General features: G+C 41.5%; 1 protein-coding gene across 1 annotated transcript in view; it reads right to left on the minus strand.

Annotated features, from left to right (window-relative positions):
• Window positions 1–3,308: 3,308 nt before the first annotated feature.
• The window catches only part of ST3GAL5 (ST3 beta-galactoside alpha-2,3-sialyltransferase 5), a 57,775-nt gene continuing 36,820 nt past the window's right edge, over window positions 3,309–24,263 (minus strand). Inside the window, exons 3-7 of the mRNA XM_007948900.2 lie at window positions 24,017–24,128; window positions 15,658–16,001; window positions 11,018–11,204; window positions 9,120–9,278; window positions 3,309–3,557 (exon numbers count right to left, since the gene is read on the minus strand). Of these exons, the coding sequence (XP_007947091.1) occupies window positions 3,309–3,557; window positions 9,120–9,278; window positions 11,018–11,204; window positions 15,658–16,001; window positions 24,017–24,128 (1,051 nt within the window). The remainder of the gene's footprint in view (window positions 3,558–9,119; window positions 9,279–11,017; window positions 11,205–15,657; window positions 16,002–24,016; window positions 24,129–24,263) is intronic.

Raw genomic sequence — 24,263 nt, forward strand, 5'->3', positions numbered from 1 at the left:
GAAAAAGAAACAAAAACAAAAGCAGTGTAGTATATTCAAGGAGCAATGAAGAAAGCAAAGCAATACTTAGAGTCCGTGAAGTTGCTTTGTAAAATCTCAATTATTTTTGCCTATAAACACCTTACTGGGATATACTCATCTCACCCCCAAGAGCATTTTTTTAAAGCTAGCCTAGATTTCTGGAGAAAATATGCTCTCTGTAGGAAAACAAACAAACAAACAAATAAATAACCTCAATGAATATTTCTGTAGCTCAAAATTCCAGTAAGAAGTACATCCAAATACAGAACATGTATAAGTCATTATAAAATGCTTCAAAACCACCGATTACATCTATTGTAAGAGGGATGTGCATGTCCTAAGAAGCTATTCAAAACTGTAAGAGTGACAGCAAAACCTGTTATTGGAGAACAACTTCATAGCACCCCAAAACACCTAGAGAAGGTCTGTTCCTGGAATGTGGGTTTGGGTAGGGCAGGGTGGGGTAAGAGAAGAACAACTCCGAAGGCAAAGAAAAAACTTCTGACAAGTAACTGCCAAAGTGTCCAAAGTTCTTGAAGAACTGACTGGCTGGTAGACTCCATGGGAGGTCATTTAAAATCATACTTTTTAAAATTCATTTATGCCTGGTGGAGTCCCTGGGCAGTGCAAACAGTTAAAGCCCTCAGCCACTAATCCAAAGTTTGGAGATCTGAGTCCCCACAGGGGTGCCTCGGAAGAAAGACTTGACAATCTACTTCTGAAAAATCAGCCATTGAAAACCCTACAGGGCACAGTTCTACTCTGACACATGTGAGGTCACCATGAATTGGAGCCAAGTCAACAGTAATTGGTTAACTGGTTATTGCAGGCTAGTAGGTAAAAGTTGAGAGGTATGGGCAAAGCATCTTAAACAAACATGCCAAAAAGGAGATACAGAGGAGGAGGGGTGAGCATGGGAGCAGACACATGTTAAAAGCTGACCACGTGCTGGGCACTGAGCTACACATAGCAACCCCATAGGGTTTCCAACGTCACCGGGATGGGTGGGTGGTGTGATTCCACATGTACCAGTGAAGCAGTCCTCACAAAATGAAGAAAGCTGTTCAAGGCAGTTTCAAACTCTGGCTTTAATACATCCATATGTATTTTTAAGTACTTGGTCTTCTCTAACTAGTCCCTGAGGGATAAATGGGTAGAAATATGTAGTATAAGCCCGGCCCTACCTGAGCCACAGAGAAGCTGTGGACCATCCTCTCAAGCCTCAATTTTCAAAACTAAGTAATTTACTGGTGAGAATTTAAAGGCATTTTCTTTTAAACAAAAAGTATTTTATAGAGTAGAAAGCAAAACCCACACAGAACTTTGAGAAAAGACTCCAAACCAGAGAAATGCTACTGTGTTTGGCAGGCCCCTCTGAGCTTCACACCAGAGCCCTGGAGACGCATACTTTGTCCTGATCTGTGGAAGACACCAGGATGGGCTGTGACTAAAAGCTGCATTGGGGGCTGCAGAAAAAGTTCTGAGCAATGAGAACTGGGGCTGGCGGTGGTAGCAGAAGCAGCAGAGCTGGAGAACAGAGATCGGGGCAGGAGGGAAGCAGGAGTAACAGCAGATACTCTGACAGCAAAGGCTGCAGCACTTAAGAGACAGAAGACAGTTGAGCAAATATGTTCTCTGGGAGGAAGCTACTGACCCCCAAGATTTATCCACAAGAATTCTCAGCTGACTGGGATAAAGGAGCTTGCTAGACAACCAGTAACCAGTTGCCATGGAGCGGATTCCAATTCATCACGACCCGATGTGTACCAGACTAGAACTGTGCTTCACAATTTTCAGTGGTTCAATTTTTGGAAGCAGATCATTAGGGCTTTCTTCCAAGTTGCCTCTGGTGGATTCAAACCTTCAACCTCTTGTAGCCAAGTGCATTAACCGTCTGCACTATTCAGAGACTCCTTTCAGGACAAAACCAAAACCCACTGCCACTGAGTTGACTGCAACTAATAGCGACCCCATAGGGTTTCCAAGGCTGTACATCTTTATGGAAGCAGAACTGCCTTGTCTTTCTCCTGCGGAGCGGCTGGTGAGTTCAAACTGCCAACCTTTTGGTTTGCAGCCAAATGCCTTTGCTAGGGCACCACTGGAGTTCCTTCCTTTCAGGACAAAGTAACCTTAATTCTCTATCCTTCACTATTGGTATCTCTATTGGCAAGGTCCATACCCAGCAGTAGCATCCAAGAAGGATATTTTAGATAGACTTATTTTCTTAATTAAAAATGAAATAAAACAAAACACACTTAAATTAACTAGATTGTGAGAACTCCTTGAAAGTCTTTATTCTTTTTTTTTTTGACTGGCACACTGCCTCGCAGGCAGGCATTCAAAAAAATACTTTTTTTTTTTTTTTTAAATAGGCAATTTTAAACACTGGGAGGATTTCCTTTCAGTGTTTATTCTTGGGAAAAGTTTATTCCCCTGTGACTCTAGACAGCAGAGGTTTTACCCTAATATTCATAAGCCACCTCAGAGAGACAGGGAATACTTTAGGTTAAACACATAAGTGCTTTAGAAGGGTAGTAAAAAAAAAACTCCTCAGTCAGGAGTTGTCACAATTGCTGAAAAGATCAAGGCTTCTGCAGCCTGGGGCAGCTTCACAGCACTCAGAGACACAGAGAATGTCTTCCGTGTCCCTCTCTGTCCAGGGACTTCCAAGATAGCTGCCCTGGCTCATTCCTGAAAAGACTTATGGCAGAAGCCAGTGTAACAAAGAGGGCTGGGAACATCCCTGCCTGGCCCAGGCCTCATGCAGCAGCTTTGCCCAACCAGTACGAGGACCAGTACCAGTGGTCTAGCTACTGACCACATTATCCGAGAAGTGCCTCCGGCATCTGTCCCCTGCCCCCTCCAACAGAGCAACAGAGAACCAGAATCAGGCATTCAGGGCTATCATCAAATAAGTGACCCCTCTCCTTCCACTTAATTCCCTGGCATTCTATGTGCAGTACACAGACAGAGTTTTCACAAATTAGTTTCTTAAAATACAACAAAACAGCATTACATAAAATCCTCTTTAAAAAGTCTTTCCAACGTAATTCAATTCTCAAAATTAACTTACAAAATGTTGTGCAAAAACAAACATTGACCTCAAATAAATAGAAAAACAGAACAGAACAAAACAAAAACAAGTGGGGAGAGCTACACTTAAAAAAAAAAAAATTAAAAAGAAACACCAGCTGCACTTCAAAGTATTTGCAGGATGAAATGCATCGAGAAGGCTATCAAAAATAGCCCTCAGAGTCAGAGTTGCATTTTCTGTGAGGTTTTTGTGTTCAAAATTCACAGTGGATGCCCCCACTGAGGTCCTTCACCACACCTTCCTTGACCAGTTTGAGGAGGAATCTTGTCTCTGTTGTCACATTATGCATGGTCTGAAAGTTCATAGCAGCCATGCACTGATTGTCAAAGTAGTGCAAAGGTGTTTTGGGTTGACTGAGGTCATATCCAAAACCCGCCAAACTGACTTCATCGCACAAATGTGTGGCTAAGACGACAGCAATGACGCCAATCGTGGGGATGTTCTGAAAAAGGGAAAAGAAGACAGGAAAAAAAATGTCTTAGCATAATTCACTGCTTTCAAGCATTATCCATTCTATGCACAGTAATGAAAGCTGCATTGGAGGCTGCAATTTTTTTTTTTTTAAATTGAACATACAAAATCACAGAATTTTAAAAGTCTGACTTCCCATCCAAGTTAGGAATATGTTTAACACCTTATCAAGAGGCAGCCTGAAAATGCTTCCTGTGCCAAGCTAAAAGCTGTTCTTTCTAAAACTACCCATGGATCCTGAATATGATGTTCAGAATCACAAAACAAGCCCGTTTCCTCTTTCACATGCATTTCTTCCTAAGACTCAAGTTTCTGTGAGGTCTTCAATGCAGTAAACGGCCACAGGACCTTGAGCAGTCTTCCCAGGGGCACCTCCTCCGTTTCCAATGGTGAAGACCGTACTCAAGCCCATCTGTAGTACATCAATGTTAGGTCCCACTGAAGGGCTCTGCTGGCAAATCACACTTCCAGGCTATTGTCACATGTATAGCTGCTACGCCCATTTCTTCTCATTCTCTCTTTGGGCAAGTGTACTTCTAGACCCAAATTCAGGATTTTCACATTTATTCCTTTTAAAGTGCTGCCTTTGGCCCAACATGCTAGATGTCCAAACCATGTTGAACTCAGTGTACCACACCTTCCTCCTGTTATCCTGCCATGCCTCCTCCCAGTGACAAATCTGGAATCATGCTTTCTGGATCTCCATCTCAGTCTTGGATAAGGGCAGTCACTGGACAGAGAGGATACAGAAAGGCATGCATATTTCAAGCCCTTGATGAAGGTTAACGATCTATTAACATTTTTTTTTTTTTTTTTGTAGTTTTTCAGCCATATGCAAATGTACTTTATTCATTCATCTTGGTCAAGTCTGTGGTTTCCACAAGCAACTCTTTCTCCTTCTCTGCAAACTTGAACAACAGTGAGCCCTTCAGAGTTCACAGATTTAGGTGGGATTAATTTCAAAACTGAATTATTTTCTGCTTTGAATTTTTGTTGAAACCATGTGTTTTCAGTAATGGAAGATATTTTGAATGAAACGAAAAAAAATTCTTTTGAAGTAATACAAATCTTGATACAATTAGTGAGACACATATGTCCCAAGGGGGTCTCTGGTACTGGGGTTAGTGGGATGAGGCCCATTTCTGCAGATTCATGCAGTTATACAGGCTCCTAGCAGATGGCAGCATGCAAAGTGGGATAGCATCTTCCCACTAAACCCCAGAGGTGAAAAATGTATGTGGTGACTATATGTACCACGGGTCATAAAAGGGTCAAGGGAGCATCTACTCAATCCATCATTTGTTAAACTGCTTCCTAAACTCCTAAGTGTGCTGCCTCTGCTTCTCAAAACCAACCTCACTTGGTAAGAAGGAACTGTTTCCATCTAAAACCAAATGCTTTTTTATTATAAGAATAAACAAATAATCAATTCAAATAATAAATAAATGGATTATAAAGTAGAAAGCAATTTTACTTTCCAGAGAAGGGTATTCTTCACAGTGTTTTTCCATACATATATACACACAGTTTTATTTTTAAACAAAAATGGAGACATTTTCCAGATCTTGAGTTTTTTGCTTAATATATTGTAGACATATTTTAATATCTCTCTATATTAGTGTTTCCTCATCCTTAAGCTGCACCACATAGCACTGACTATACCATAATTAAGGAGCCCTGGTAGCACAGTGGTTAAGCACTTGGCTGCTCACTGAATGGGTGGCAGTTTGAACCCACCAGCTGCTCCATGGGAGAAAGATGTGGCAGTCTGCTTTCACAGAGATTACAGCTTTGCAAACACTATGGGGACAGTTCTCTCTTGTCCCACAAGGTTGCTAAGAATCAGAATCAGAGTCAATGGGTTTGGTTTTTTTCATACCATAATATGTTTAAGCTATGCTTCAATGATAAACACTTAAGTCAGTTCCAGTCCTTTGCCATTAATGCCATCGATGGTGGGCATCTGAAACTATCCATCTTTGTAAGTTACTCTAATCATTTCCTTGAGATAAATTTTTTTTACAGTAAAATTGCTGGGTCAAAGATTATTCATATTTAAAACTGAACATATATTGCCAAACTATCCTCCAGAAAAAGTGTCCACTTACAGCTTCTGAATGTCAACTACATTCCTGCTGACCAAAGACATTATTAAGCTTTTAAATCTTTGCTAATAGGTGCACTATGTCACTGTGGCTCTAATTTGCTTTTATTTGGTTACAGAAGTTGCACATTTTATCACACACTCCTTGGCCACACTTCTTTGACCGGTTTTAGAAGAAACCTTGTTTCTTTTCATTTGGTGCCCATTTTAATTTCCTCTTTTGTGAAATGTCTGTTCATATCCTTTGCCCATTTGTTTATGGACTCATCTTTTTCTTTTTGATTTAGGAAGAACTCTCTGTACTTTAAGAGTATTTTCTTTGTCACATATATGCATATTTTTGTGTTCTGACTTTGTTATCTCTTGCCATTCAGCAACTTCATATTTTATGTAATTAAATCTGTCCAGTTTTTAAAGGTTACTTTCTAAATAAAATCTATCAACAAACAAAAGAGCATTCATCAGGGTTTAGAAAATACTACTGGAATTTAATAAAGAAACAGGGCAGTTTAAAAGATACAGAAATCAAGGTGAGGTGGGATATTGAAAGATATTCAAGTATATTTATAGTGAAATATCTTTCCAATTTAAGAATCTTGCCAAATTCTGTTTAAATCCTTTTTTTTTTTTTAATTAAAGTGTTGTATTGAAAATAATGTTAACAGATTAAAAGCCATAAGTCCATGTTCTAAAGGAGGTGAAGAGGCCCTGTGTCCCCAATGTGGGAGGCAGCAGCTAAGGGAACCTCATGATGATTCCCATCATAAACTCTAACAATTTCTATTAAGGGGTACAGCCTTCCTCTGTTGAGAAGAAAAATTTGCCACATTTTGACTGGAAAGTTGGCTCTAGACAGGCACCTGCCATGGGCAGGAACTACTTGGATGAAGAGGCAGGAAGGTGAGGGCAAAGTGCTGAGGAAAATGGCAATCCTGGCTCCTGCGGGTCTGTGGGCAGAAACCAAAACCACAAAACCAACCTCACTGCCATCGTGTTGGATCCAACTCACAGTAACCCCTCCTTGGGTTTATGAGGTGGTATCACTATGGAAGTAGTTTGCCCAGTATTCCTTCCAAGGAGTGGCTGGTGGGTTTGAACCACCAGCCTTCTGGTTAGCAGTCAAATGCCTTAGGCACTATGCTACCCCAGCTCCCTGTGAGCAGAAAGTCACTGGGAAATGAACAAGGTCAGCCACAGAGGCTGCTCTGGAGCTCCAGGGCAACTAGGCTGGGCACAGGAAGAGCTTCAACTCTGTGAGAGGGACAGTGAGCTGGGTATTTCCAGCCTGAGGCAAGAGCCAGAGTTGGAGTTGGTAGGGTCTGACCTCAGAAAAGAACTAGGTTTTTGTTTTGAAGGTGCCTGATGTTTATTTTCTTTAATAACTACAGCATTCCTTCTTTAGTACCTATAAATTGTTTTAAAGAATATTTTCAATTAGAACTTGATTCCTAAGGATAATAGAGGAATCCACTAATTGGCCTTTCAGTTGACTACACCAAAGAGTCTCGCTCAGCATGTGCTGCCCTGAGCCACACCTTTCCCTTGGAGATAGCTCAGGCTTCAGATGTGAGCTGCTGGACCCCACTGGACCCTACATTTCAAAATTCCTTGATTTTCTTTATATTTTGGGATTCTGCTTAAATTTTAAGGAAGATTTCCACTGCTTTTTAAAAAGTTTTAAAGACATGGGTCTAGCTATTCAGACCATGAAGCCATAAGTAATAAAGGCATTCCCAGCCACCTGGTGGCAGCACATATAATTGCAGATAAAGAATCTCTACTGTAATTAACAACAACAACATCCACCAGCCACTCCTCAGAAGGAAGGTTGGGTAATCTACTTCTGTAGTGATACCAACTCAGAAACCCAAGGAGGAGTCACTATGAGTCGGACCGACTCAATGGCAGTGAGTTTGATTTGGTTTTAGAAAGCGAGCAATGGTTCTCCAGTTAGGCTGCAAAATAAAATCATCCAGGGAATTCTGAAAAAAATCTCAATGCACAGATCACAGCACAGACCCACTAAATCAGAGCTTTTGGGGTGGGACCCAAGCATCAGTTGAAAAACACTGCTTTAGGCAGCTATTAGGAGCTCCGGTGGCATAGTACCTAAGGCATTTGACTGCTAACCAGAAGGCTGGCAGTTCAAACCCACCAGCCACTCCTCAGAAGGAAGACTGGGCAATCTACTTCCATAGTGATACCACCTGAGAAATCCAAGGAATGGTTGCTATGAGTCAGATCCAATTCCACAGCAGTAAGAGTTTTTGAGGGGGCTACTTACCATTATAAAGTGATGATAAACATCAATTTTATCTGCCTACTGAGCAAGTAAGGAGCTTAAGTGGCATAGTGCGTAAGGCACTTGACTGCTAACTAAAAGGTTGGTGGTTCAAACCTACCAGCCACTCTGCAGAAGGAAGATGGAGCAATCTACTTCTGTAAACATTTACCACCTCGGAAACCCAGTGGGGGTTTCTACGAGTCAGAATCGACTTGATGGCAGTTAAGTTTGATTTTTTTGGTTTAGTGGGCAAGTAGTCCACACAATTAAAATGAAAGAACTTTTCAGACTCTCTAAGTGCCCTTCAGGATCCAGCAGTTTTAGGCACTAACAAGTCCTAGAGTAAGAATGCCTTAAATAATACAGACATACCTTGTTTTATTGCAGTTTGCTTTATTGCACTTTGCAGATATCATGTTTCTTACAAATTGAAGGTCTGTGGCAATCTTGCATTTAGCAAGTCTGTTGCTGCCATTTTCCCAAGACCATCTGCTCACTTTATGTCTGTGTGTCACATTTTTGTAATTCTTCTGATAGTTCAAACTTTTTCATAATGCTATTGCACACTAATAGACTATAGTATAGTATAAACATAACTTTCATATGCACTGGGAAACCAAAAAAATCGTGTGACTCACTTTACTGCAATATTTGCTTTATTGCAGTGGTCCAGACCTGAATCACGGAAGCATGCCTGTGTCTCAGTAGGGTAAGTGTTCACGTGCTTAGTATGTTACAGACATGAGTCACAGGGGAGAAATCTAATGAAACAATTAAGAACCTTCTAGAAAAGTTGTGGGAGCTCTGGTGGTGTGGTGTGTAAGGTACCTGACTGCTGACCAGAAGAATGGCATTTCAAATCCCCCAGCCACTCCTCAGAAGGAAGATTAGGCAATCTACTTCTGTAGAGATACCGCCTTGGAAACCCGAGGGGTTGCTATGAGTCTAATTGACTCGACAGCAGTGAGTTTGGTTTTTTAGTCAAGGTGTAGAGTGGTAATTACACATGGAACAAGTTAATTGATGGCTAGGTATCCCCATTGGAGATGCTTCTGGATATATAGTTGAGCCAGAGTGGAATTTGTACAGATGTTTCCCCTCAAACACACAGAAGAATAGTTGACTTTCAGTAACAACAAAAATACCTTATCTCGGCCCCAGAATCTTGACTGTGGCTCTGAATACTGAAGGATGTCAAAGGCAGTTTCTTTGATGATAACTGGATTCAATATCCTGAAGTGTTTTGGGTGTAGTGGGATTTTTTCTGCCACTTGCTTCCAAAAGAACAGTCGTACCCAAAATGGCTAAGGAGAGAAAACAAGCAAAGATTAGGGTTAAGGCATTTAATGAAGTCATCCTTTCATCAGAGGGTGAGAAGGCAGACCCTGCCAATCAGGCCACTGCATGGGTATGATCCCTAGTGGGCTTGGGTACTGCATTCTGCAGCAAGTCTCTAAGATCTGAGGGAGTCTAGTACCCAAATCCAATAAAGTAATTCTAAAGGACCTAATTTACAAATGTAGAATCATACAAAGAGAGGAACTGTGGGATCAGTTCTTGCTTGGGGAAGAAATTCCTCCTGAGATGGTGGGCCTTTTAGGATCCAGGGGTATCATTCTGTCCAGAGACCAAGGGAACAGGTCAAACTTGAAGGGTACTAAATCCCGTCAGCATCTCACTCGGATCAGGCCTGCATCCCGCCTCCTCTCTCCACTCAATTTTCTAGTCCCATGATGTCTCTTGATAAGTGACCCTAAGTCATTTCATATATGCTTCATCTTCCAAGAACTACTCAACAGGAAATGCAGAAGACCCTGATAATCTGTGTAGAATCGAGCCTTGCAGATACAAATTCTCCCTTAGAGAGAGCTTATGTGAAAAGTCTAATAATTCTTATTATTTTTGCAGACAGCTAGTTTGTGTTTGTATATACACAAGAATGTATTCCTTCATGGTTAACTGCTGAAATTTACTTCAGTATAGCAGGCAAGACTATAAGGTAATAGGATTGATTATTGTAAAGGTCAATTGAAGGAATAGGAGCAAATAGGGGCTCTCTCCTTCACATTGGCCACCCTGGACTGCTGTGTATGTAGTCCAACCAGGGGACCACCAGCAACTCTTTGGTAGTATTCCTCAGAAATTTTATGCATATTCGTTTTTTTTTTTTTTTTTTTTTTAAGTATTGCTGTAAAAACATACATACAGTGAAACCTGTGAGAGCTGGAACTTGAGACTGCCTTGTTTCAAGTCTCACAAGTTTTCCACCTCTGACAAGGTGTAGTCTTAGCACTTTTTTGTCACTCTGTCTTAGTAGTAAATATTTGCATTTTCCTCCCCTGATGGGTTTCCACCTTACCCAGGTTCTGGTTTTCATAGGTTTTGCTGTGTAACATTTGTTAATGTAACATCTTTTACATGTACAATTTAATGACAGCAAGTGCATTAATCACATTGTGCAACCGTCACCAACATCTGTTTATGCACATTCTTTTGAACATCCTTCATAATGGTAGATGGTCATCCAAGAAATCTAGTTCCTGGAAATAGCCAAAAGCCATATAGGTTCAAGTCTGTTGAATAAGGTGGGTGATCAACCTCTGTTAACAGCAATTTTGGTCCCAAACTTGATAGTCCCATTAAATAATAATCACAGCGTTTACATGTAACTCACAATCGGTTCTGAAAGCATCTCTCAGCAAGGAGCTCAGAAGGGTCTATGCAAAGGGAGCGGCAAGGCAGACACCAAAGCAATTATACAGGGCAGGTGTGGGTGGGGCCTAGGAGAATACTGGGCCAGGTGTGACCTGGTCTTAAAGCAAGCATTTGGGGCATTTAAAATCATTAGATCCATGATGGCTTTACCGGGATGGTTGTTTTTTGGGAAAACTTCTAAGAATTCTCCTAAAAATTATACCACTCAATTTTGAATCAAAACGTCTAGTTCTAGTTTAGTTCTTCATCAGTATTATCACCTGCTGATCACTTGAAAGACAACATACTTTACTAAGGCACATCTGAGAGATGAATCTCTAGTGCTTACCAGGGTTTCATTCTTTATCATTGCTTGAAGCCAGTTGAAGTCAACACTCTTAAATAAAACAGCAACAAACAAGTCATTGGAATAATATTCAAGGTCAGACAGGGGTGCACCCTCGGGATAAGTCATCCTTATAGTAGTTTTATTTCCAACATGCTCTGAGTATCCCTGAACTGGTGCACTGTTTAACCTATTTAAATAAAAAACAAAGATAAATTGACAAAGCAAGCCACCAACTACCTTCTCTTGCCACACAACATCCCTATGTTGTGTCCTACAAATTTCACGGAGGACTGGGAATGAGTACGTGGTTGGGAACTATCCTTTCCTAGGCCTCCCCAGAAGAGCTGGCCCTCCCAAGCAGCCTTGTTACACTCACAGCCTGCTCTTTCCTACTGCTTGACAAATGCAGCCTTCAGTCCACAAGGGAAGCCTGTAGCTGATCCCTAAAATGTCACGTGATTTCACCTAGTCCTGCTATTTTAAGCTAGTCTAAGCACATTATATTTTGGGCTTTCTCTGGGCACCAGGAAGGTTTGTTGAAAGGCTGCCATTGTGCTCAGACATTAATCGCTCTTGCTAGAATTTCAAAAAGGTATTAAAAAAGGAAAACCTAGAAACCAGGCAAGGCAGAAACCAACGGCAGTTACGCAGGGCAGAGGGTGGGGGCCTAGGAGAACACAGGGCCCCACGTATGACCTGGTCTTAAAGCAAGGATTTGGGGCATTTAAAATCATTAGATCCATGATGGCTTTACAGGAATGGTTGTTTTTTGGGAAAACTTCTAAGAATTCTCCTAAAAATTATACCACTCAATTTTGAATCAAAAAGTCTAGTTCTAGTTTAGTTCTTCTTCAGTATTACCACCTGCATCTAAGCTTTCTTTTCTATCCTACAGCCACTTCCTCTTCTAGAGCTCAAACATCAAATTCCTAGATTATTGAGATATTATCAGAAATGACAACTAAATGCCAAGCATGATCCTCAAACAGATTTTTTTATTTTCTTTCTTCTCTTTTCCTTTCTTCTCTTTCCATTTTCTTAAATAAAGGACATTACCAGTTTCCAAAACCAAAACCAAACCCATTGCTATTGAGTTGAATTCCAACTCATAGTGACCCCATATGAGAAGACCTGGTAGCTCAAAGATTAAGCACTTGGCTGCTAACCAAAAGGATGGCGTGGCAGTTTGAACCCACTAGCTGCTACATGGGAGGAAAGATAAGGCAGTCTGCTTCTGAAAGATTACAGCCTTGGAAACCCTATGGGGTTGCTATGTGTATGAGTACAAAGTATCAGGACAGTTGGTGAAATAGGAATGAGGTTCACAGATCAGATAATAATCATTGTATCACTGTTAGTTTCCTAATTTTGAGCATTGTTCTATATCATATGAAAGTCTGTCCTTGTTCTTAGGAAATGCACACTGAAGAGGTAAAGGGGCTTGATGTTTGCAATTTACTCTCAAAGCCTTTGGAAAACAACGAAGAAAATTATAAATATGGTGAAGTGTTATCAACTGGAGAATTTAAGAGCTCTCTGTATTATCTTTATAATTTTTTCCTAAGTTTGGAATTATTTTAAGATTAATAATTGCCCCTCCAAAAAAAAAAAAAAAAGAAAGAAAGAAAGAAACCTAAAAGCTTCTTCACAGATTTTCCTCCCCTAGTCTTTTCCATCAGCCTTGACACCAGAACCAGGCAACCAGGCTATAAACCACCCTTCCTGGATGTTCCCAGGGCTCTGTGCCTGCCTTTCATAGAGTCCACAGTCATCAGGCTGGTGGCACCATCAGCTTGGCATCACACCACCTTCCCAGCCAGGTGGGGCTCCTCTCTGCACAGCCAAGTCCCATCAGTGCTTCAGGGCCAGCTCAAAGCTGCCCTCCTCTTCTGCCCATGTCTTCTCCCCTCTGGCCTAGAATGTGTGTTGTTGGCACCCATGGTTTCTCACCTCTTCTCTTCCTGTATCCCAGTCACTCCATTTGGTGGGTGTGTTAGTCCCATCCCTGTCACACCAAGTGCTGCCTGCACACAAATCACTCAGCTCCTCACATGAAATCGGGAACGAGGTTTTGGAAGCCTCAAACCTTTGCATTTGGCATGCTGGGGTCTGGCATGGATGGTGGGACTCTCAGTGCCCCAAGGCCTCATCTATGACACAGGCTAACAGTGATCACTTCACCTCACTGGGTTCTTTTGAGGAATGAAAATATTTCAAGTGCTTAACATGGTATTTGACACACGATAAACCAAAAAAAAAAAAAAAGACAAAAACCCACCACCATCAAGTTGATTCCAACTCATAGCATCCCCTGCATTGGGTTTCCAAGGTGGTAAATCTTTACAGAAGTAGATTGCCCAGTCTTGCTTCCACAGAGTGGCTAGTGGGTTTGAACTAACAACCTTCTGGTCAGCAGTCAGATACCTTAGGCACTGTGCTACCAGAGCTCCTTGACAGATGATAAATACCCAGTAAAAGGTAACCATTACATCCATTGCTTCACCCCAACTTTCATAGTCCCCTGAAGCCCTGACACCCACTCCTGCTTTCTTATGTCACAAATCCTGCTTTCTTGTCATTGTGACCTATGGCACCATTTTACCTTAAAACTTGGTTCTTATCTGTTTCTTCTACCTCTTAGCCCTTATAAAAAGTCTTGTTCTTTCCCACAAACACCTTGCACTCTCTGCTCTCTCCTCTTGAGCCCACCTTCCTACACATTCTCCAAAGCCAGCTGACAACATTTATGGAGCATTTACTACAAGCTTGACACTGTGCTGAGCCCTCTGCATTTGTGGACTCATTTTGTCTTCACAGTAACCCTATGAGATAGGTAGGTACTATTACTGTCTCCATTTTACAGATGAGGAAACTGAGGCACAGAGAAGTTACGTAACTTGCCCAAAGTTACCTCTGCTGGGGGCAAAGGCACCATTGGCCACATAATCACCTTCAGGCTCAAAATGTCCAAAATGGATCTTATCATCCTCCCTTACTAACCAGAGATTTTTCTCAACTATCTTGTTTCTGACAGTGGCTCCACTAATGTCTTAGACCTCCAGACTAGACATCTTGGTTTCCTCTGATATCAGTTGTCACACTGTCAGAAAGTAAAACTTACTTGTTCAATATAGTTCTCAGATTCAACCTTTAGCTGCTATTTCCTTGGCCTTATCACTGCATCTGCTGAACCCAGACCTCTAGTCTCTCCTGCCTTTTATCAAACCCACACACTATTGCCCAACATGGTAGAGCCCAATTTCATCAAGCTCCTGGCTCTTCACACCCTTGGGAACAATCTTCTTGGGATACAAGTCACTAAAATGTATCAAGAGCCTTGAAATAGGAAAATGGATGAATAACTTATGAAACCTTCATATGCAAGAACATTTAAACAACTAAAGTTAGTTTTCTAAAGAATACAAGTAGTTCCTGACTTATGATGGGGTTTCATTCTGACAACTCTGTCTGAAGTCAGTTCTGATGTAATTCAAATCTCTTTTTGTTCTATTATTGCCCTTTATTATAAACATCTTTATAAACCTAATCTTTGAACACCTGCAAGTGAACGTCTGAGAATAACATCAGCAAATTATGTGCTGCAACGTTGTATGTAGTCCATATTAGTGATACTAAACCAAAAAAACCACACTCATTGCCGTGGAGTCAGTTCTAATTCATAGCGACCCCTCCTTGAGTTTCTGAGGTAGTATCTCTATGGAAGTAGATTGCCTAGTCTTCCTTCTGAGGAGTGGCTGGTGGGTTTGAACCGCCAGCCTTCTGGTTAGTCAAATGCTTTAGGCACTACACCACCAGAGCTCTCATTACTACTAATAAGGTGTAAACAGAAAAAAAAAAAAAAGACGGTCATAAGTGTGGTTCATCATAACTCTAATATAAGTCAGGGACTATTTGTCTTTAAAAACCTCAGAAACTGTTCATAAGATTAAGTTAAAAAAGCAAAATACTAAATGACCTCATGAGTATGTATATAGAACAAAACTGGAAATAAAACAACACAACAAATTAGCAGTGTTTGGTTACTCGTGCTATGAGTGGTTTTTATTTTCCTTATATTCTTCTATATTTTTTCAATTTCTATAAAGAACTTATTTTACACTTTTATAATCAAGAAAATACTTTTAACCAGCCAAACCAAGAGGAATCTAGGATGGCTGCCTATTGCCTGTCGTGCTGAGTTGAAACTCCTCTGTGTGATTGCTATGTCCCAGGCAGCAGTACCTATCAGGGCTCCTGAGCACCAATCTCCTTGCTCCCAGAAGACAGATGGCCCTGACTAAATTCTCCTCTGAGTCCTCCTCTCTCCCCTGCTTAGCACAGCCTTTCTCCTTGGCTGGTTTACCTTAATCCACCCATCCTTCAAAACCTCACCTTTGTGGAAAAGGCATTGCCAATTTCTGCAGTCCACTGAATGTCCCTTAAGGCTAGGTTCAGTGCAGCACAGTTTGGGGCATCCAATCCTTTCTTTATTTTCTGTCCCAACATCTCAAATACTAAGTGCCTTGAGGACAGGGACCATGCAGTGTTTCCTGTATAACTCACTATACCTGGTACTGCACCAGCCACTGAAGAGTGAATTTAATTCTAGACCAGAAAGGTTGGCTTTAAAAGCAATGTACCTTATTACAACATCAAACTGGTTCAGGACATGGCCCAGTTCTAGTCCGTTAAGTATTCCACCACTTCCGATAACCACACAACGCCTACAACCCTTGGCTTTCAGGTGTTCAGGAAAGTCGTGCTCAGGCAAGATTTCCAAGAGGGTCTGGACTTTACTGAAGAACTTCCGGAACCCAAAAGGAGGATCATATTTGTATTCGGCTTCGTTTGTTTTGGTGGCCCGCTTCACAAAGGGCACCAAGTCCATGCTGTACCTGCGCTCAAACAATTGCGCCATAGACTTCTTCGCAAACTTGGGGCGGCACTCCTTTTGCAATATTTGCTGTGCGTACTTCTGAGCTCTCTGGAATGGAATCACACAATCTGAATTTAAGAAACTCTCAGGCATTAGACCTATACTCTAGAGATGACATTTCTGTGATGGCTGACATAGCTCCTTTGTTGTTTAGTAAACATTTGTTTTTTAGAGTTAATTTATAGTCAGAATCCTGAAAAATCAAACCTGGAAAATCACATGACAGGCAGATAAACTTAACAAGACTATTTCTTTCATCATTCAAGCAAAGCAGAAAGCCTCCCCCTTTCCCCTAGCTCTAACCTTGATAAAATAAATTTGAGGTAAAAAGTCTACTTTGAGGTGTTTAAGGATTCCTGTTTCAGGTTCCTCCAATCCAGCAGGATGAGGAAGAGACTCAGGTATCAGCTTCTGTACAGTCTAGAGTGAGGACCACCTTCAATGCAGTCGGAATGATGCCTTATTAACACAGAAGTGCAGCTGGTTCCACCTGCACTTTGCCCAGCCCATGGATGTTTTGTATCACCATGGAACAGCTGTTGAACGCAAAGGACACCACTGGCACAGCCAGATGAGGCATAACATGGAGGAACATTAATGTCCTTTTGCCCCCTAGTCTTCCTCTTGTCTCACTTAGGCCAAAAGCTACCCCAGAACTGCTTATTGAAATTTTCTCCCTAAGCTTTGTGCCTTTTCTCCTTGCCTCCATATTCATCAGCTTTGGCTCTTCCTTTTACCTCCTCCCACCAAGCTGCCTTCATGTCCTATATTTATTGGAATATTTATTTTTAGGAATTTAACATGTGTTTTAAACTGTGCCTGTTTATTGTTAAAACAGTTGCTGTTGAGTTTCAACTCCAACTCAAGGTGACCCTATGTGTGTCAGAGTAGAACTAGGCTCCACAGGGTTTTCAGTGGCTGATTTTTTGGAAATGAATCACCAGGCCTTTCTTCTGAGGTGCCTTGTCGGTTCACCTGAACTTCCAACCTTTCTGTTAGCAGCTGAGCACATTAACCATTTGCATCATCCAAGGACTCCTGTTTATTATATGGATTATTATTATTACGTAGTTTTAAATGTTTGCTCAAATTATAGTTTTCCTCAAAGCCTTGCTGTTTTTATGATGTGATTTTTTTGTATGATATGTTTTTTTGAAAAGGACTCATCTATCTTACTAGAGCAGAAACACTTTTTTCTTTTTAGTTTAAAAAATTACTAGTGTCTCTGAAGAGCTTGTTGCTTACATGCTAAGGATCTGGCCCCATTTATGCAAAGAGGAACTGATACTGTGTGACTCTCAGAGATGCTGCTGCAGACACTATGAATAGCCACTGTCTCAGTTCACCTTCATGATATCAGTAGCACCTGGCACAACAGTCATTAGTATCTTCCTCTCACGGGCTTAACGAGGTTCAGAGAGCTGCCCAAGGTGGCAAAACCAGCAAGGGGCTGAGCTGGTGTATTAATCCTGGCTTGACTGCTTCCCAGAACTCATAAAAACAGTTGGCTTTGCCTACAGAAAACAGCACACAGATCATAAAACTAAAAATTCATGATCAAAAGGGGGAAAAAATAGAACAGAATTTCAAATTCTCATGAAATCCAGATTTTTTTCTAATCATTGAGGCTGGATGAATCCCTGAAACTATTGCTCTGAGGTAATCTTTAAACCTTAAACAAAAACATCCCTTCAAGTCTTCTTTAAGCCAAAAGTTTAGCTTACCTAGTAAAGAATGTCTGCCTTGACCATTTTATCTTTTAAAGAACTACAGGTATGCATCACTTAGTGTCCATGGTAAGTTCTGTGAAATAGGGCATTCTGTGACTTGGATGTTGTATGAACACCATATTAAAACCTTATGGGAGTTTACTTCCGGTTGTCCTCATGGCTGCTGTTGCCACTGAAGCTGCTGGCAGATGCCAGCAGAATGGGCACAGTGGAAATGGAGCACGAGGGACTTCCGGTAAGATGGAGGAACAGGCAGACAAGCAGCACAGACCCTCTTCAACAAGGAAAAGAAAAACCTATTGGCAGAGATACAGAAGATAATCCTGGGGCCCTGAGCTTTGAAAGGAACTATACAGAAGTGGATTAGGCACCAACTAGTGATAAAACCTGAATGAAAACAGTGAGTACAGAGATGGTCAGAGCTGCGGACTGTCAGCTACTCTGATGAGACCAACAGCCTGAATATTTCCAAATGGTGTTGGGACCTGAGAATTGACCTAAAGATCAGTTCCGGTCACCAAATTGTCCAAGATTTTTTGGAAGAGAATTTTCCTTGTATGATGAAAGATGAGGCTATATCCATTCAAGAAGTCCAACGAACCCCAAACAGGATAGACCCCAAAAGAAAATCACCCAGACATATCCATCATCAAACTCACCAAAACCAGACAAAGAAAGAATCATGAGAGCAGCATGGGAAAAACGAAAAGTTACCTAAAAGGGGCAACTAATAAAACTAAGCTCGGGTTTCTTGACAGAAATCATGCAGGCGAGAAGACAATGGGATGGTATATATAAAACACTGAAAGAGAAAAATTTCCAACCAAGAATCATGTACTCAGCAAAACTGTCCCTCAAATATGATGGTGAAATTAGGACATTTCCAGATAAGCAGAAATTAAAGGAAATTGTTAACACCAGAGCAACCTTACAAGAGATGCTAAAGGGAGCCCTTTGGAAATGGAGCACGAGGAAACAAGTGAGGAGGGAATGAAGCGTGCCCAGTCCTGCCCACTGTCCTGCCACCTAAGCAGCAAAAGCAGCCCAGGTCCTGCAGACCTCCACCTCCTCTGCCTGCCTGCCACTGGACAAAGCCCAAGAGCCTGTGCCCAGAGCCATGCCCTCTGCCTCACCTGCCTGTAGCTCACCCATAGTCCAGTGCTGCAAAAGTCTGGGTTTGGGGTTTTTGAAACCATTTTTGGGGAAATAATAAACAAAAGGATAGAAGCTTTCCCTCTAAAAAAAAAAAATCTCTTGTAGGACACACACATATATGTAGTTGGATGTTGTCTAGACCTTGTCAGAATGGATGTCAAGCAACACATACCTATACATATACTGGATCAAACTGACAACAGTGACAGGAAATGTTACACAGGAAGCTCAGGGGGCAGTGAGTTTATGTTAATGGAGGCAAACTGATTTAGAAAAGGAGGGCAAGAGCGGTTGCACAACTTGAAAAATTTCACCAATGTCACTGAATTGTACATGCATAAATTGTTGAATTGGTGTATGTTCTGCTATGTGTATATTCAACAAAAATGACATAAAACATAAAAAAAAAAAACAAAAAACTAACAATCGTCTGAATGCAAATCGGCATCTTCAAGAGGATTTGGAGGGGAAGCTAAGTAAAGAGCTGGCCCTGACCCTGGACACTCTTTGAAGGAGGGCTTGCTCCTGCCTAGACCACCAGCAGGTGATGCTCTGTGCCTGGCAGGCACCTGATGTCCCACTGGTGAAGGCCTGGCAAAGAGGGGAGCCATCCACACTATACACACTTATCTCTAAACACAAGGCCCAAAGGTTATCAATAGCAATTTTTAGAGTGCAAAGAGTCTAACATCTCTATATAATGACATCCCAAGCATGTAGTTTTATGAATCTCCTAGGTTGGAAACAAATGTCTGAGAAGTGCCAAGAGAACTTAGACAAGCTTAGTGACGGACTCAAGATTGGAAAGAGTTATGCGTTCAAGCTGGAAATGTGTGCTCAACTCTCAGGCTGCCAAAATTCCTCTTTAGAAGTTTCATTTGGGAAGGAGTGAAATTTCATTCCATTTCCTTCTGGCGAAGAGTTCAATTTCAGGCTTCAAACTTAATTTTCTCGACTATGAGCAGAGCACTCCACTAAGTGATTGTCTTCTAGCTGTAACTCCTCCTGGGCCTAACTTACAGCGTGGGCGAGAAATAAATTCCAAGTGAATAACTGTTCCACATGCCCAAATTGCTTGAACAATTTCTCTTAGAATGATCAGCACAAGGCCGGTCTCCATGAGGCAGAGGTTAACAATGTCCCAAATGTCCAAACTACCATACCGCTCCATCATTTCAGACATTTGCTCCTCCTCCTCCTCCCAGTAATTTCCCCCATCTTAGGGTTCTGTATTTTGCTGTAACGTCTCACAGAACTCACAGACACCCAAGGAATCGTTTCACATAGTAGATGTGGAGGCTGGCAGGCTGGGGAGTCCAGGTCTGTAAGCGGGTCTGAAGGATCCTCCCAATTCTTGGGGCTTGATAAACCTTGATCAGCAGATCAGATGGCAGCTCCTGTTCCAAATCCACGGGTGAGATGAGGATGAGCCAAAACACAGAACTGGAGCAAGAGGATGGTGAACCTTCCCAGGAGATTTGTAGGTATACAAGGAAGCTAAAGATAGTGATTTGAATTACACCCTCCAGCAAGGCAGGACTCAAGATACATTCCACCTGTGTTGCGCCAACAGAAATAACCCAAGTGGATGGCTTTAACAATCAGCAGCTCAAGGCAAATACCACCATAGAGCCGACTGCCAACCATTATAGGAACTCTGGTGGCACAGTGCCTAAGGCACTTGACTGCTAACCAGAAGGCTGGCGGTTCAAACCCACCAGCCAATCCGTGGAAAGAAGGTTGGGCAATCTACTTCCATAGTGATACTGCCTCGGAAACTCAAGGAGTGGTCACTATGAGTCGGGTCTGACTCGATGGCACATAACAACATAGGGAACAACTACTAACAGCTGCCCAGCCAAGTTGACACCCGACCTTAACTAAAGTCACAGTAATTCCTTTTTCTTTTCTGTTGCAACTGATTTGAAGATGTGTAACAAGTTCTGAAAGAGCCCCTGGGTAATTTTTTCAAATGGGAAACTGCCTCAACCTCACTCTTCTCCCTTGAACACTTGTTCAAAATCCCTTAAACCAAACCCATTGCCACTGAGTGGATTCTGGCTCATAGCGATCTTCTAGGACAGAGCAGCTCTGCCCCATCTTTCCTCACATGGAGTGGCTGGTAGATTCAAACAGCGACCTTTTGGTTAGCAGCTGTGTTCTTAACCACTGTGTCACCAAGGCTCCTTCCTGTGTTCAAAGCTCAGAAGATTAATGTCTCAGGAAGAGAAGTGCCCCTTAAGGAGCTATGATGAAGAAAGGAAGCAAAGAATTTTTGTTCCTTTAACAGAATACCCCAAGTATCTATTTCTGTAACAGAAATACCACAAATCGGTAGCTTTAAAGAATCTAAATTTATCTTCTCACAATTTAGGAGGTTTGTCATAGCTGCTATTAGGTGTCATCAAGTTGGTTCCAACTCATAGTGACCCCAGGCACAACAGAATGAAACACTGACCAGTCCTGTGCCATCCTCACAAGTGGTGCTAAGTTTGAGCCCACTAATCTATCAGTAGTTCCTTCTGATAACATGTCCAAAATATATGAGACAAAGGCTATACTTCTTCTAAACAGATATGTTTGTTCTTCTGTCAGTCCATGGTATTTTCAGTATTCTTCTCTAACAGCATACTTCAAAGGCATCATTCTTCTTTGGTCTTCTTTATTCATTGTCCAGCTTTCACATACATATGAGGCGATTAAAAATACCACAGCTTGGGTTAGGGTTTTCAATGGCTGTGATCTTTCAGAAGTAGCTAGCCAGATCTTTCTTCCAAGGCACCTCTGGATGGATTCCAACAGCTGACCTTTCAGTTAGTAGCTGAGTATTTAACCATTTGTGCTACCCAGGGACTCCTGTGAGATGGCCAGTAGTGTGCTTACTCAAATGGACAGGGGAAAGAAGATGCACAGAGAATGCAGAGAGGTGCAGCAAAGAAACAAAGGAACAGTTTGCAGCATATCAATAAGTCATATGAAGTGTCATCATTTTAGGCCTTCACCAGAAGACAAAAAACAGAGACAGGATGTCTAAAAACTGTACCCAAGAGAACTGGGAAAGGCCTTGGATTTTGAAGGATGTCTGCAAGGTCAGGTGGATTGGACACTAGACACATCCTGCCCCACAAAAGCAGATGTGTTAATGCTGAGGAGATGAAATGAGTCAGCAAACATCTGAGGACAGATACAGTGAGGCAAGGGAGGCTCAGGTCAGCTCAGGGTCAGCAAGACCCCTGAGATGCCAGCAGGCCCACCCAGGCCAAGCTTGTGCATTTACTGACTAGCCTCTTTTCATTTACTTGTTTATACCTGTCTGCACCACAAAAGATCTGAGGCACTTAAAGGATATACAGATTAAAACAGAAGGATAAAAATCAGGACCAGAAAAGAAGTTTTGTGTATACTATCTTACTGAACTTTTTTTCCTACCCCATTACATAGATGCTGTTATCTACATTTTATACATAAGAAAACCAGAACTCAAAACAATTAACTATCTTGTCTAAGGCCTCATTGTTAGTAAGAGGTATTTAGATTTCAATCTAGAGCTGCATGACTCAAATATATAAGTGCTTTCTTCTTGGCATCACGCTGCCTATAACTTTGGCCTCTTTGCTGTGGCCACTCCTGACTCACGTGGAGTGGTCCAGAGTGCAGACTCTGAAGGTTCGCTGCTGAGTTCAAGTCCTGGCTTGGTGACCTGACAAGATGATCCTGGGCAAGTTACTCAATGTCTTTGGTTTGAGAAATGGGGATAATAACAAGCCTACATCCCTAGGACTGTTGTAAGGATTAAATAAGTCAATATTACTAAAGCACTTTTAAAACAGTTCCTGGAATACAGTAAGCACTACTGTTAACTGAACTAGATGTGAACTTGGACAAGAAGCTTAACATTCCAATGCTACCATCTGTAAGAGATAATACCAGTGTCTCTCAGTCATCATGATGATTAAGCAATATATGTAAGGTACTCTGTAAGCATTGGATACATGCCAGTTATCCTCATTCCTATGTGTCATGGATTAAATTGTGTGTCCGCTGCCCCCAAAATATGTATCGACTTGGCTGGGCCCATGATTCTCAGTAATTTGGCAGTTATATGATGATGTCATTTGGCAGTTACATAATGATGTAATCATCCCCCAACATGTGATCTGATGTGATCAGCCAATTATTTAGTTGTAGGAGGATTAAGGTGAGATGCAACATTCTTCCTCAGGTCATAGCCCCGATTTAATATAAGGGGACATTCCCTGGAGTGTGGCCTGCATCACCTTTTATCTTACAACAGATAAAAGAGAGAAATAAGCAGAGAGAAGATGGACCTACAAACACCAAGAAAGAAGAGGTGGGAGCAAAGCACATCCTATGGACCCAGGGTCCCTGCACTGAGAACCTCCTACAGCCAGGGGAAGACTGACGCCAAGCCACATGGAGCTCTCCAAGGATGTTGAAAAGGAAATAAGGACCTTCCCCCAGAGCTGACAAAGAGCGAAAGTCTTCCCCTAGAGCTGGGGCCAATTTGGACTTCGAGCCTCCTAAACTGTGAGAGAATAAATTTCTGTCTGCTAAAGTCATCGATCTGTGACATATATTATAGCAAAACAAAGATAACTAAGATACCATGCTACCTTATTTGAAATTGTCTCTTCTAATCTGCACTGACATCAGTGAAAATATAAGTACTCTAATAATCAGTGAAATTAGCATTTAATGTCAATTGATTTAGAAAAAGAAATATAAATGAAAGGGAAAACCATGAAATAGAATGTGAAATCATCAAAACCAAAAACGAAACAGAGATGATTGGTGATATTAAAGATTTTTTTCACCTCTTGTTTTAAGGGCAAGCTCTCTGACACCATCACGGCTCATCAATCCCATGGTGGTGCCCTAAAGAGTGTCAAATGAAACCTTCTAACCCCACACCATGGCTGTAATAAATGTGGGAAGAGTGCTATGGGGTGGGATGCTTTCTGGGTGAGCTTCTTGGTTTTGCCTTTGGTTTTGGTTTTGGAATGCTAAGATTACATTTACCCTCCATTTTCAAACTTTTGCTAACATTGACCTGTTATAGTTTAGAGACGATATTAAGTGTATGATGATATTAAATGTATGCTTAGACATATTTTAATTTACTCAACAGAAAAGAATCATCTCAGCGGAATATCTAACCTTTACACGGTCGGGATCCACATAATGAAATTTTTTCATGTCACATTCTTCAGTAGTATAATTTAACTTGAGGATATAAAGGATCCACACTCCAAACACAAGAAGTGTACATCTGGAAGAAAACCAATTGAGTATAATGATACAGTCATGTGATAATCAAGAGAAATAATGTTAAACACCAATCTAAATCAAATTTGTTGGCCACCCACCATAAAAGTACAATCTTAAATTGACCAAGTGGGGGAAG

This window comes from Orycteropus afer, unplaced genomic scaffold (assembly GCF_000298275.1).
Source record: "Orycteropus afer afer isolate SDZICR_OR568_19922 unplaced genomic scaffold, OryAfe1.0 scaffold00231, whole genome shotgun sequence".
NCBI classification, from domain to species: Eukaryota; Metazoa; Chordata; class Mammalia; order Tubulidentata; family Orycteropodidae; genus Orycteropus; species Orycteropus afer.